Source organism: Dermochelys coriacea, chromosome 14 (genome assembly GCF_009764565.3).
Source record: "Dermochelys coriacea isolate rDerCor1 chromosome 14, rDerCor1.pri.v4, whole genome shotgun sequence".
Lineage (NCBI taxonomy): Eukaryota > Metazoa > Chordata > Testudines > Dermochelyidae > Dermochelys > Dermochelys coriacea.
Window position 1 is genome coordinate 36,316,383 of NC_050081.1, and position 13,586 is coordinate 36,329,968.

At 50.8% G+C, this 13,586-nt stretch overlaps 1 protein-coding gene and 1 pseudogene across 1 annotated transcript; one reads left to right on the forward strand and one right to left on the reverse strand.

The window, feature by feature from the left end:
• LOC119842653 overlaps window positions 1-13,586 on the reverse strand; it is a 1,040,433-nt pseudogene that overhangs the window by 370,598 nt on the left and 656,249 nt on the right.
• Window positions 1,105-6,662, forward strand: LOC119842914 (acetylcholinesterase-like). The gene is made up of 3 exons (XM_038371703.2): window positions 1,105-2,600; window positions 5,002-5,172; window positions 6,116-6,662. Exons 1-3 carry the CDS (start codon window positions 1,105-1,107, stop codon window positions 6,147-6,149), a joined length of 1,701 nt encoding a protein of 566 aa, XP_038227631.1. The 3' UTR covers window positions 6,150-6,662.

Consider the following 13,586-nt stretch of genomic DNA (forward strand, 5'->3'; position numbering starts at 1 on the left):
CTTTGCATTTATCAACATTAAATTTCATCTGCCATTTTGTTGCCCAGTCACCCAATTTTGAGAGATCCTTTTGTAGCTCTTCACACTCTGCCGGGGTCTTAACTATCTTTAGTAATTTTGTATCATCTGCAAATTTTGCCACCTCATTGTTTACCCCTTTTTCCAGATCATTTATGAATTTGTTGACTAGAAGTGGTCCCAGAACAGACCCCTGGGGGACACCACTATTTACCTCTCTCCAGTCTGAAAACTGACCATTTATTCCTATCCTTTGTCTCCTATCTTTTAACCAGTTACTAATCCATGAGAGCAGGTTTGCTCTTATCCCGTGGCAGCTTTCTTTGTTAAGACCCTTTGGTGAGGGACCTTGTCAAAGGCTTTCTGAAAATCTAAGTACACTATATCTGCTGGATCCCCTTGGGCCACATGCTTGTTGACCACCTCAAAGAATTCTAATAGATTAGTAAGGCATGATTTCCCTTTACTAAAACCATGCTGACTCTTCCTCAACAAATTATGTTCATCTATATGTCTGACAATATTGTTCTTGATTATAGTTTCAATCAGTTTGCCCGGTACCAGGACTCTTGACTCCAGGCCCACAGTGGTCTAACCCACCATACCCCACTCCCTATCCAGAACCAGTGATACAATCCAGGAGCTCTGGCTCCTGACCCACAGTGGTATACCTACCATACCCAATTCCTTTCCCAGACCTGGGGATAGAACCCAGGAGCCCTGGCTCCCAGAGCCCGACACTCGAGCCCACTAGACCCCACTCCCTTCCCAAAGCTGAGGATAAAACAGGAGTCCTCAATCCCAGCCTACCTCCCAACTCTAACCACTGGATCCCACTCCCCTCCCAGAATGAGAGTCAGGATTGATGCAGAGCAGGGACCACAGCAGGGAGCCAGAGCATGGGTGGAACGGACCAGGGGGCTCTATTTGCTAAAGGGGATCCATGCTGATGTAGGGAGCATCCTCCTGCTGTCTGGATTTAGGTGGCTGGGACTGGATGGGACCCAGCGCCCCCTAGAGGGGAGAGGCCACATATCCCGTTCCCTATAACTCCGTCTGGGGGGGGGTTTCCTTCCAGCTGCCACGATGCTGGGACTCCATCCCGCTTTCCCCTGCCTGCTCCTCCTCTCCCTGTTGGGCCCCAGCTCTGGTTCCGATGACGATGGCACCGTGGTGCTCACCACCAGCGGCCCCATCCGGGGCAAGCGCCTCCAGGTCGGCTCCAGCACAGTGACAGCGTTCCTGGGTATCCCCTACGCCGAGCCCCCCGTGGGGGCCTTGCGTTTTCAGAAGCCAATTCCCCACCAGCCCTGGAGCCACATCCTGGAAGCCTCTAGCTTTGGCAATGCGTGCCACCAGCCTCCGCTCACTCATTACCCTCAGGCTGAAATATGGACACCCAAAATGCCACAGTCTGAGGACTGCCTCTTCCTCAATGTCTGGGTGCCCCATCCCCGTCCCTCTCTGCCAGCCGCCACCTTCGCCTGGATCCACGGTGGTGGGTTCTGCACAGGGGCAGCCTCACTCAACATCTATGATGGGCGCTTCTTAGCTGCCTCCGAGAATGTGATCGTGGCTTCCATGAACTACCGGCTGGGAGCGCTGGGCTTCCTATCCCTGCCCCCAGCCGCCCCAGGGAATGCCGGCCTATGGGACCAGCGACTGGCGATGCGCTGGCTGCGGGACAACGCGGCCGTCTTCGGTGGGGACCCAGCCCATTTCTCACTCTTCGGCCAGGATGCTGGGGCTCAATCAGTCGGCTTCCACCTCCTCTCCCCGGGGAGCCGGCCCCTCTTCACCAGTGCCCTGCTGCAGAGCGGAGCCCCGAACGCACCCGGGGCTTGGATTTCACTTGAAGAGGCCAAGGAGAGAGGCCAGAGGCTGGGCCAGCTGCTGGGCTGCTCCAATGATAACAACACTGCTCTGGTGGGCTGCCTGCAGGGGAAGGAACCGGGGGAGTTCCCCAAACACGCGTTCTCTGTCTTGAACCACAAGAAGCAGCTGGGGTCCCCCTTTGTGCCAACACCAGATGGGGATTTCCTCCCTGATACACCACCAAGACTCCTGCAGGCCAGGCACGGCCAGCCGATACCCATCGGGGTTGGTTTCACCACCAACGAAGGATCCTACATATTATACATTGCTGCCCCCAGCTTCAACCTGGAGAACGCCAGCTCCATCGGCTGGGAGGAGCTGCTGCAGGTGGTGAGGCTGATAGTGCCAGGGCTGCCAGACGAGGCCATCCAAGCCATGGCACACTGGTACATCCAGGAGGGGGAGGAGCAGGGAGAGGCACAGTACCGATGGGCCATGGAACAAATCGCTGGTGACTATTTCTTTGTGTGCCCGGTATTGGAGATGGCAAGGCAAGAGGCAGAGGCTGGAAATCCTGTGTTCACCTACCATTTCGCCCACCGTAGCAGTGGCTTGTCTCTACCTGAATGGATGGGGGTGCCACACGGCTCTGAGCTACCCTACGAGTTCGGGACCCTGGCATCCGTGGTAGGATCCAACCACACAGAGGCTGAGGTAGCGCTGAGCCGCAGGGTGATGCAGTACCTTGTGGTGTACGCCTGGAGCGGGTAAGGGAATCCCCACAATCCTCTTGTCCCCCTGATCCAGAAGACTGGGAGAAAGCTAATGCCATGCCAATTTATAAGAAGGTTAAATGGGATCACCTGGGTAATTATAGGGTGTGGATAAATTGGAAAAGGTCCAGAGAAGAGCCATGAGAATGTCTAAGGGATTAGAAACCTTGCCTTATAGCAATATACTCAAGGATCTCAATCTATGTAGTTTAACTAAGAGAAGGTTAAGGGGCCTGTCATAAATATAAAGGGAAGGGTAACAACCTTCCTGTATACAGTACTATAAAATCTCTCCTGGCCAGAGGCACAAAATCCTTTTACCTGTAAAAGGTTAAGAAGCTCAGGAAACTTGGCAATCCAACTCCATTAGAATCAGTAAGTAGTAGCAAGGGAATGCGTTAGCTTATTTTTGTTTTGGCTTGTGATTTTCTCTGTGCTGAGAGGAAGCTGTATTCCTGGTTTTCTTTTGGTAACCTTAAAGTTTGGCCCAGAGGGAAATCCTCTGTGTTTTTGAATCTTTTGTTACCCTGTAAAGTTATTTTCCATCCTGATTTTACAGAGGTGATTTTTACTTTTTTTTTTTTTTTTTTTTTTTTTTAAAATCCTTCTTTTAAGAACCTGACTGATTTCTCTATTGTCCTAAGACCCAGGGGTTTGGGTCTGTGATCACTTTGTAACCAAATTGGTTAGGAGATTATTCTCAAGCCTCCCCAGGAAAGGGGGTGTAAAGCTTGGGGGGATATTTTGCGGGAATAGGAACTCCAAGTGGTCCTTTCCCGAATTCTTTGTTAAATCACTTGGTGGTGGCAGCTTACACTCCAAGCACAAAGAGTTTGTGCCTTGGGGAAGTTTTACCCTAAGCTGGTAGAAATAAGCTTAGGGGGTCTTTCATGCGGGTCCCCACATCTGTACCCTAGAGTTCAGAGTGGGCAGGGAACCCTGACAGGGTCTATAAGTACCTACCTGGGGACCAAATCTTTAATAAATTGGTCTTCAGTCTAGCAGAGAAAAGTCTGACATGATCTAAAGGTGGGGAGTCAAAGCAAGATAAATTCAGACTTCAAATAAGGTATAAATGTCTAACAGTTAGAGTACTCAATGATTGGAACAAATTGGAACACACCAAGGGTGGTGGTGGATTCTCCGTTGCTGAGAAGGTTTCAATCAAATTTGGATCTATCTAGGAATTATTTCGGGAACTCCTGTGGCCTGAGTTATACAGGAGGTCAGACTAGATGATCACAGTGGTCTCTTCTGGTCCTGGAATCTATGATTCTAGGGAGAGCCACTCTCTCCCCCTCCCCCATGTGTTCTCACACATACCCTGTTCGCATCCCCGCAGTCCCACAACCAATGTGACACAGACTGCGAGTATCAAACATGGGGAAATCCCCGACTGTGCAGCTTTGGGCACTGCACGGGGCACCTGGGACATCTGCAAATTACAGCTACCAGCAGGCTGCCTCCAACATCTTTCTGACAGGCAACGTCCCTGCTAGTTGCCAGTCTTCATGTTCAGGGAGGCCATCTTAACTGAGGGTAGCCATTGGCTTCTGTCCCTTTGGAAACCATGGGGAAAGGTAGCCATCTTCCTTGAGGGCAGCCTGTGGCTTCTGCCTCCTTAAGAACAAGGACGGGTGGTGGCCATCTTTCCTAGGGACAACTTGGCTGCCATGTGCAAGGGCTGTAGGCAAATGGCAGCTGACTCAGGGCAGCTTGTGGCTTCAATCTCCCTGATCACAGTGAGATATGGTGGTCATTTTTTTGTAAGGGTAGCATCCTAGTTGAAAGGACAAGTGAGAGACGCCATCTTAAGTAAGAGCAAAACTAGACACTCCCTTCCAGTTCAGATCCTCCAATCTATGCCCCCACATTCCCTGTCCATGCTCCCCCCTTGCCCGCACCTCGCATGATGCTCTGCTCCCCACAGTGCCCTGTCCTGTCTGTGAGCATAAAGGATGCCCATCTTTTCTGAGGGAAGCCTGGCTTCGGTCCCATTGCAAACAATGGAAAACAGTGGCCATCTTCCCTTGGGGAAGTCTCATTTCACAAAAGGTCATAGGCCAATGGCAGCCATTATTACTCAGGGCCGCCTGTGGCTTCAATTTCATGGAGAACAACGGAATAAAGTGGCCATGTTTATAAAGGGCAACCTGTAGCATCACCCCATATGAAAAGACCGGGAGGCAGCACCCATCTTAACTGAGGGCAGCCTCTGGCTTCACTCTCATTAGCAACAACATGGGATGGCAGCCATGTTGGAAAGAGGCCAAACTTTTCAAGTTGGCTCATAATCATCCCTGCATCTGGGATGTTAGACACCAGGTGGGGCATGTTCCTGTCCCCACCAAGCCACAGTACTAACCTCAGTGGGGCATGTTCATTTTCCATGCAGGAAACCCCTGGTGGGAGAGGACAGCGGGAAGCAGTGGCCCACCTACGACCCCGCAAAGCAGAACTTTGAGCACATCAGCCTGAAGCCGCCCAAAGTTGAGAAGGCATTACACGCCTCGCGCTGTGAATTCTTGGCATCACTGCTGTCAGAGAAACCAAAAGTTGGGGCCAGGTGAGCATCACTGGGATGAGAGGATGGCAGCCCTAGAGGGGAAGGGCCCCGTCTCTCCCCACCCTTCTCAGCCATCCAGGCCCCAAACCCTTTGGCTAGATTGGAGATGGCTCCCCTCTAGAAGCAAAAGATCCCAGCTCACATTCCCATTTCCATGGGATCTTCTGGTCTCCTAGAGATGCTCCAATCTCCTGTCTGGGGTAGAACTTGCATATCCTGGGAACTCCAGATCTTATCTCCTGTGGGGCAGCCCCAGGTTCTACCCCATCTTCTCTTGCTCAGCCCCTCTGGGTAGGAAGATGACAACCGTGTTTCCTCTCCAACGTTTCCCCACATAGCCCCCATTTCAGGGGAGGAGGCATGAGCTCAGACAGAGGGATTCCCAGTAGGGTGGCTGGGGATGAAGAGATGGATCCAAGGACACTGCGGGCTGAGGGTAAGTGGCCTGTAATGACACAGAAGAGAACGGTGGCAAAGAAAGAATGACATACAATTGGCTCTCAGGAGGGATGCAGCCACTGTGTAACTGTATAAGACAGGGATTCAAGAAGAATCCAATAGTCACTGGGAATCCTGTGTGCTAGGGGGCCTCTTATGGGAGGCAGAACAGAACCTTGCACATTGGACCCTGGGGTCACAGATGCTGCAAAACACAGGAACTCTAGCAGAATAGCGTCCCCTACTGCTAGAATATAGTACTGGGGGCACTAAATGTTGGGGGACAGCCCTCTCCTGACTCCCCCCCCATGCCACTCTTTGAAGAAATGCACCCCCTAGTACACGGAGATTAGCACTGACCGTAAGGGGTGAGCATCCCATACTGAGCCTGTGCAGCACCTGGTTTCCCCTGCAGATCTCCTCTCCTGTTTACAAGTAGACAAACCCCCGCATAGTCTGAGCTCATCCCCACTGCTGTTAACCCCACTCATTGTGTGTTCCACAGGAGCAGATGTACCCAGCCCCGGGGCCGTGAATGAAGAGCTGAGCAATTACAATCCCCTCATGGGGGGAACCCTCCATGCAGACCAGAGGATCCAGTTCCTGTCAGTGCCTCCCAATTCATTAACGAGGATCCTGCTAATGAACCAGCTGGGAATCCATGGATTGACCCTCCCTCTGCAATTCCTCCACCCCCAGTGCATTAAAGCATATTCAGTCTGGAGACAGAGCCCTGGTGTGTGAGGTTGATTAGCTGCTCCTGAGCAGGAGAGAGAGAGTGTTGGTGCGATGGGAGTTGTGTTGAGATAATGGGGAACAAAGATTACATGGGGGTAAATGCTGCTTTGGTGTTTGAAGAGGGAAATGACAAAGTGCAGAGATCACACTCTGTACCCAAAGATATGGAACGCAGGAGTCCTGATTCACAGCTTCTCCCGTCTAACCAACTAGACCCCAATGCCCTCCAAGGTCTGAAATAGAACCCAGGCGTCTTGACTTCCAGCTCACACGTCTCTAACCCTTAGACCCCCTCTCGTCCTCAGACAGGGAAGAACACCCAGGAGTCCTAACTCCCAGCCCCCCTCTACTCTAACCACTAGATCCCACTCTCCTCCCAGTCCTTGGGAGAGAACCCAGGAATCCTGACCCCTGGCCTCTGTGCTCTAACCCACTAGCTCCAATCCCCTCCCTGATGGTGCTCACTGGACTGTGAAGAACTGTACACACCAAGGAGTCTAAGGAAATTGGTGGTTTATTGATGACATTTGTGGGCCACTATACAATACAAGCCACAGAGACAGATGTTTTCTCAGCCAGCTGGCAGGGTATGGGGAGGAGGCAAAGTGGGTATAGGGACAAGGAGAATGCCCCACATGCACACAGCACCCGCTCCCCAGGACCCCATTCCCTGCACAGATCTCCTCTGAGGGGCAGGGACTCTGTGGTCCAATCATCCCTCAGCCTCCCTGCTCAGGCTGGTGGAGTTTGGGACAGGGGCCCTGGCTCACCTGGCGGTTGGGCTGAGCCTCCACAACTCAGTGCACACTGATGGGAATGACAAAATCTGGAACCAGAGCCCTCGAGAGAGTAAAGGCCCCATGTCCCTTTCCCCATTCCCTGAACCAGCTGGTTCACCCTTCCATCCCCCTCCCCACATCAGATCCAGCCTCCCCGAGAGGGGAAAGGCTCACGTTCAACCACCTAATCATTGTCCCAGTAACCGGGGCTGTTGGCGCAGAACCCTAGAGCAATGAGATTGGCACAACTCTTGCAAAACGCCCATCCCCTGGAAGGGCAAGCCCCCCAGATCCTGACTTCCAGCATGCCCTATGGCTCAGTTCTCTCAGTTCAATTCAGACCTCAGTTGAAGAACCACTGAACCATCATTTCTCCCATCGTTAACTACTGTATCTATTATTATTTTTCCTGCTCTGACAGGGTGAGTGGCACTTTGCAGGCAGGCTGGACCGGGCTGTGCTGGGTTTACAATCTGGATCGGAAAGGCAGGAAGTGGAGTTGGGCTTAGGGCTGGCTCAGACCTAAAATCTGGGGTCTGAAGCCAGCTATGGTTGTGAGGAGAGCTGAGGGGTGAGGTGACTAGGTGTGGGTTTAAGGGTTACAGGCTTAAGAGTTAGAGTCAGGTAGTCAGATTTGGGGAGCAAGGTTATAAGTAGGGTGTTAGGGTAGGGAATTGGAGCTCAGGGGTTCCAGGTCCCATTGGCTGTTAGGCTTAAGTATTAGGGTGACAGAGCTGGCTGGAACCATTAAGTTCAGGGTTACGGTGGGATGGTTAGGCCTGCAGGAGAGGCAACAGGCTTGTAAGGTAGGGTGGCTAGGAGTTAGTTTAAAGGTTAAAAGTTTAAGAGTTAGGATCAGGTAGTCAGATTGGGGAAGCAGAGTTATAATTAGGGTTAGGGTCAGTAATTGGAGTTTGGCGGTTCTGGTACAGGTTGGGTGTTAAGGTTTGTCAAGGTTCCTTCCCCACTCTGAACTCTCGGGTACAGATGTAGGGACCTGCATGAAAACCTCCTAAGCTTACTTTTACCAGTGTAGGTTAAAACTTCCCCAAGGTACAAACTATTTTACCTTTTGCCCTTGGACTTTCGCTACCAAATGTCTAACCGGTATTATTATTATTATTAGGAAAGAGAGTCTGTTTGGAAACGTCTTTCCCCCCAAAATCCTCCCAAACCCTATACCCCCTTTCCTGGGGAAGGTTTGATAAAAATCCTCACCAATTTGTATAGGTGACCACAGACCCAAACCCTTGGATCTGAAGAACAATGAAAAAGCATTCAGTTTCTTAAAAGAAGAATTTGAATAGAAGAAAAAGTGAAAAGAATCACTTCTGTAAAATCAGGATGGTAAATACCTTACAGGGTAATCAGATTCAAAACATAGAGAATCCCTCTAGGCAAAACCTTAAGTTACAAAAAGACACAAAAACTGGAATATCCATTCCATTCAGCACAGCTTATTTCCAAGCCATTTAAACAAATCAGAATCTAATGCATATCTAACTAGATTACTTACTAAATTCTAAGACTCCATTCCTGTTCTGTCCCCGGAAAAACATTACAGAGACAGAGAGCTTTGTTTCTCCCTCCCCCCAGCTTTTGAAAGTATCTTGTCTCCTCATTGGTCATTTTGGTCAGGTGCCAGCAAGGTTATCCTAGCTTCTTAACCCTTTACAGGTGAAAGGGTTTTTCCTCTGGCCAGGAGGGATTTAAAGGTGTTTACCCTTCCCTTTATATTTATGACAAGGTTAAGTGGTAGGGTGGCTGGAACTGTTAAGTTCAGGGTTAGGGTGATGCGGTTAGCATTTACGAGAGGCAACAGGCTTGTAGAGTAGGACTGGGTGTGGAGTTAAATAGTGGGGTTCTTGGTCAGCATTAGTGGGGATGGGGTAGAGTGTAGAGGTGGGGGACAAGATGAGAGGGCTGGGAGGTTGGGTTAGGTGGTAGGATGATAGGGTTATGGGATAAGAGAAGCATAACAGGGTTACAATTAGGGTGTCAGTGTATGGGTTGGGGGACAGGATTAAGGGATGGGATTCAGGCAGTAGCATTGGGATGGGTTAGGGTTGGGGATACATTTGGGGTCTCAGTGGTAGGGCTCAAGTATTGAGGTAAGAGCTTTGGGGAGAGTGTGATACACTGTACCTCTGAATGACACCCTGGAACCCCTAGATTCATCATTCATATATGGTTGTGATATTTCATACAAAGCATGGTATCGTATGAACGGTCATGATCCGCTTCAACCCGTTGTTCTATCCAAATATGTGTATCACTAGTGTGTATAAAGTTATGAGATTGTGCTGTATGATTGTTACTAAAATATGCTATAATTTTGCTCAAAAAATCCCTGACCAGGTGGGTGTTGACCACCCATTAATCCACGGTAGATTCAACTATGCAAGCACCACACAGTGGGAACGGCTCAATCACTGTGACTCAGCAAAGCCCACCAGGACATGCCTGTGTTAGTGTCTACCAGGCACATGGGCCAAGGGTATAAAATAAGGAACAGTTGCAGCATGAGGGAGTCTTTCTCCTCCCCAACCTATGCTGGAAACAACTTGGACCGCAAACAGGGGAGTTTGAGAGAAGGCGAAGGAGATCCCCCTACTGAACAAACAAGGTGCGAGTACTAATCTTGGGGTGAGTGAATTTGTTTGGCTGTTTGTGTTTTTCTTTTTCTTTCAGGTTATTTCAGTTACAGGATCATCCTTGATCAGCCTCAATCAGCCTTGTGATCACCCTCCCCCTGTGTGATTAACGAGGGGGTAGGGCTGACCTAGGAGGGAAGGCCTTAAAAGCCAGAAGTTAAGTGACCAAGGGCAGCTACCAAATGGGGGAGTTTGAGAGAGGGAGTCATAATATAATCGTTATGGTTAGGAAGGGCTGCAGCGCCAGCGTCAACATGCTCCTGTCTCCTCCAACCGCACCTGTATCCAGACAGAGAGCCTAACCATGGATGCCTCTACCGAGATCCTGGTGTGGATTTGAAGAGACTGTGGCCTGCATTTCTCACTCACAGAAAGCCAGACTGGAGGGACTATCCAGTGTGAGAGGTGCCTGCTAGTGGAATCTCTCAGGAAGCAGGTGGGAGAGCTACAGGAGGTGGTGGCCAGGCTGAGGAGGATCCGTGCACACAAGGAATTCATTGACTTTGTTCATATGGAGACTTGCAAGGCTGAGGATGTTATGCAGCTTGAGAGGACTGCTGTCATGCCACTGGGGGAGGAGGATAAGGCTCTGGTTTCGGGAGGGTTAGGGTTATGGGCATAGGGTTAATGTCTCAGTGTTAGGGTTAGGGCTATGGACATATGATTAAGATGCCGGGGTTAGGGTTAGGGTTATGGGTATAAGGTTAAGAAGTTAGTGTTTGATTTAGGGCTATGGGCATAGGGTTACTGTGTCAGTGTTAGGGTTAGAGCTATAGGCAGAGGGTTAAGGTCTCACTGTTAGGATGGGGCTATGAATATAAGCTTAAGATGTCATTGTTAGGGATAGCACTAGGAGTTTAGAGTCAAGGTGTCAGTATTAGGGTTAGCACAATAGGTATGGGGTTCAGCTGTCAATATTAGGGTTAGGTTTATGGGCATAGGGTTAAGGTATCAGTATCAGAGTTAGTGTTATGGACATATGGTAACAATTTCAGTGTTAGGGTTAGGGCTATGGGAATAGGGTTAAGGTGACAGTATTAGGGTTAGAGCTATGAGCATAGGGTTAAGGTATGAGTATTAAGGTTAGAGTTATGGGCATAGGGTTAAGACGTCAGTGTTACGGCGAGGGCTATGGACATACGGTTAGGATGTCAGTATTAGGTTTAAGGCTATGAACATACGGTTAAGGTGTCAGTGTCAGGATTAGGGTTATGGGAATTGGATTAAGGTTTCAGTGTTAGGGCTAGGTTTTGGGCATAGGATTAAGGTGGCACTGTTACAGAAGGGCTATTGGGCATATGGTTATGATTTCATTGTTAATGGGTGCCCCACCCCAGCCCAACGATCTGTTCCCCATGATCGTCTGGATCCATGGCAGGGGGTTCTTCTCGGTGCAGCCTCCCTTGACGTCTATGACGGGCACTTCTTAGCCGCCACCGGGAACATGATCGTGGCCTCCATGAACTACCGGCTGGGGGTGCTGGGCTTCCTGTCCCTACCCCCAGCTGCCCCGTGGAACACCAGCCTATGGGACTAGCAACTGGCGATGCGCTGGCTGTGTAAGAACGCAGCCACCTTCAGTGAAGACCCAGCCAGTTTCCTCCTTTTCGGCCAGGGCACTGGGGCTGCATCGATTGGCTTCCACCACCTCTCCCCAGGGAGCCGGCCCCTCTTCACCCACGCAGCGCTGCAGAGCAGAGCCCCAAATGCTACCTTTGTTCCCATCACTGCAGTAGCACAGCTAATGTGACACATATTGTGAGCTCTACACATGGGAAAATCCCCGACTGTGTGAAAATCACCGACTGTGCAGCACTGGGCACTGCATGGAGTGCCTGGGACATCTGCAAATTACACCTACTAGCTCGATGGTGCCCCTTCTACTTCCCCATGTACCCCACAGGGGGAGCGGAGGAGCTGCATATGCAGATTAGTCCAGGAAGCTGGCCTCTGTTTACCTACTTTGCCTCCAGAGCTGCTATTCCCACAGGCCACCTCCACCATCTTTCCTCCAGGCCACATCCCTGCTACTTGCAGGCCTTCAAGCAGAGGGAAACCTTCTAAACTTAGGGCAGCCTGTGGCTATTGGCTCCTTTAAGAACAATGGCAGGTGGTGGCCATCTTTCCTAGGGACACCCTGGCTGCCACGTGAAAGGACTGTAGGCAATAGGCAGCTGACTCAGGGCAGCTTGTAGCTTCAATCTCATTGACCGCATTGGGAGATGGTGGCCATTTTTGGTTAGGGTAGCATGTGACCTCATCCTAGTTGGACGGACAACTGAGAGGGGCCATCTTAAGTGAGGACAAATGGTGGCTTCAGACTTCCTTCCAGTTCAGATCCTCCTATCTATGCCCCTATGTTCCCTGACATCCCAGTGTAATTCCCTGTCTCCCCCCCCACACATACGCATGTTGCTTTGCTCCCCACACTGTCCCTTCCTATGTCTATGAGCACAAAGGATGCCCATCTTCCCTGGGAGAAGCCTGGCTTCAGTCCCTTTAGAAACAATGGGGAACAGTGGCCATCTTTCCTAGGGTCAGTCTCACTTTGCAAAGAGCCATAGCCCAATGGCAGCCATCATAAATCAGGGCAGCTTGTGACTTCCATGTCATCAAGATCAATGGGGACATTACTCAGCTTTATAAAGGGCAACCTGTAAAGTCATCCCATACGTAGAGAGTACAAGGCAGCAGCCATCTTAACAAAGGGCAGCCTCTGGCTTCACTCTCATTGGGAACAAAGGATGGCAGCCATTTTGGAAAGTTGCCAAATTGGCTCCTAATAACCCCTGCAACTGGGATGTCAGACTCAAGTCAGAGTATGTTCCCATCCCTGCCCAAACCTGATACTAATCTCTGCAGAGTGTGTTGAATTTCCCCACAGGATCCTCAAAGAGATAGGAGGCAGTGGCACCTCTACAATCCCACAAAGCAGAATTTCTTCCGCATTGGACTGGAGCCGCCCCAAGTCAAGGAGACATCCCCTGCCCACCACTGCACGTTCTTGGCATCACTGCTCACATAGAAGCCGAGCCCTACTGGTGAGCATCAGAGGGCTGAAAGGACAGAGGGGAAAGTCCTCATGTCTCCCCACCCCTCTGACCCAGCCAGTTCCCGCATCCCTGGGGCTGGAATGGAGCTGGTGCCCCCTAGAGGGGAAAGACCCTGAATCACATTCACATTTCCATGGGATCTTCTGGCCTCCTAGAGATGCCCCATTTTCCTGCCTGGGGTAATCTCTTGTCCCCTGGGAACTCCAGAATCCATCTGCTGTGGGGCAGCCACAGGTTCGGACCCATCTTCACTTGCTTGATCCCTCTGAGTAGGACAATAACACCCATGTTTCCTGTACCAGCCAAACTCCATATATACCCCTTTCCAGTGGAGGAGGCATGAGCTAAGACAGGGTGATGCCTAACGGGTGGGTGAGGATGGAGGAATGGATCCAAGGACAGAGGGGGCTAGGGGCAGGTGGCCCATAATGGCACTGAAGAGAAAAGAGGCAGTGAAAAAATAACACACAGCTGGCTCTGGGGAGGGGCATGGCCACTGTGTAACTGTGCAGCACAGGAAGTGAAGGAGAATCCAACAGACGCTAGGAATCTTTTGTGCCAGAGGTGGAGGGACTCTTATGGGAGGCAGAGCAGAATGTTGCACATTGGACACTGGGGATCACAGATGCTGGGAAACACAGGACCTCCACCAGCACAGCATCCCCTACGGCTAAAATATAACAGTGGGGGAGCACTGACTGTGTGGGGACAGCCCTCTGATGATCCCCCCATGCTGCTCCTTGCAGTGAAGC

Bases quoted from the DNA above. Each gene is read 5' to 3' on its own strand.
- LOC119842914 (XM_038371703.2), top strand. From the start codon at position 1,105: ATGCTGGGACTCCATCCCGCTTTCCCCTGCCTGCTCCTCCTCTCCCTG. The intron at 2,601-5,001 runs GTAAGGGAATCC...TTTTCCATGCAG, and splicing joins GTGGTGTACGCCTGGAGCGG to GAAACCCCTGGTGGGAGAGG. The intron at 5,173-6,115 runs GTGAGCATCACT...TGTGTTCCACAG, and splicing joins AAACCAAAAGTTGGGGCCAG to GAGCAGATGTACCCAGCCCC.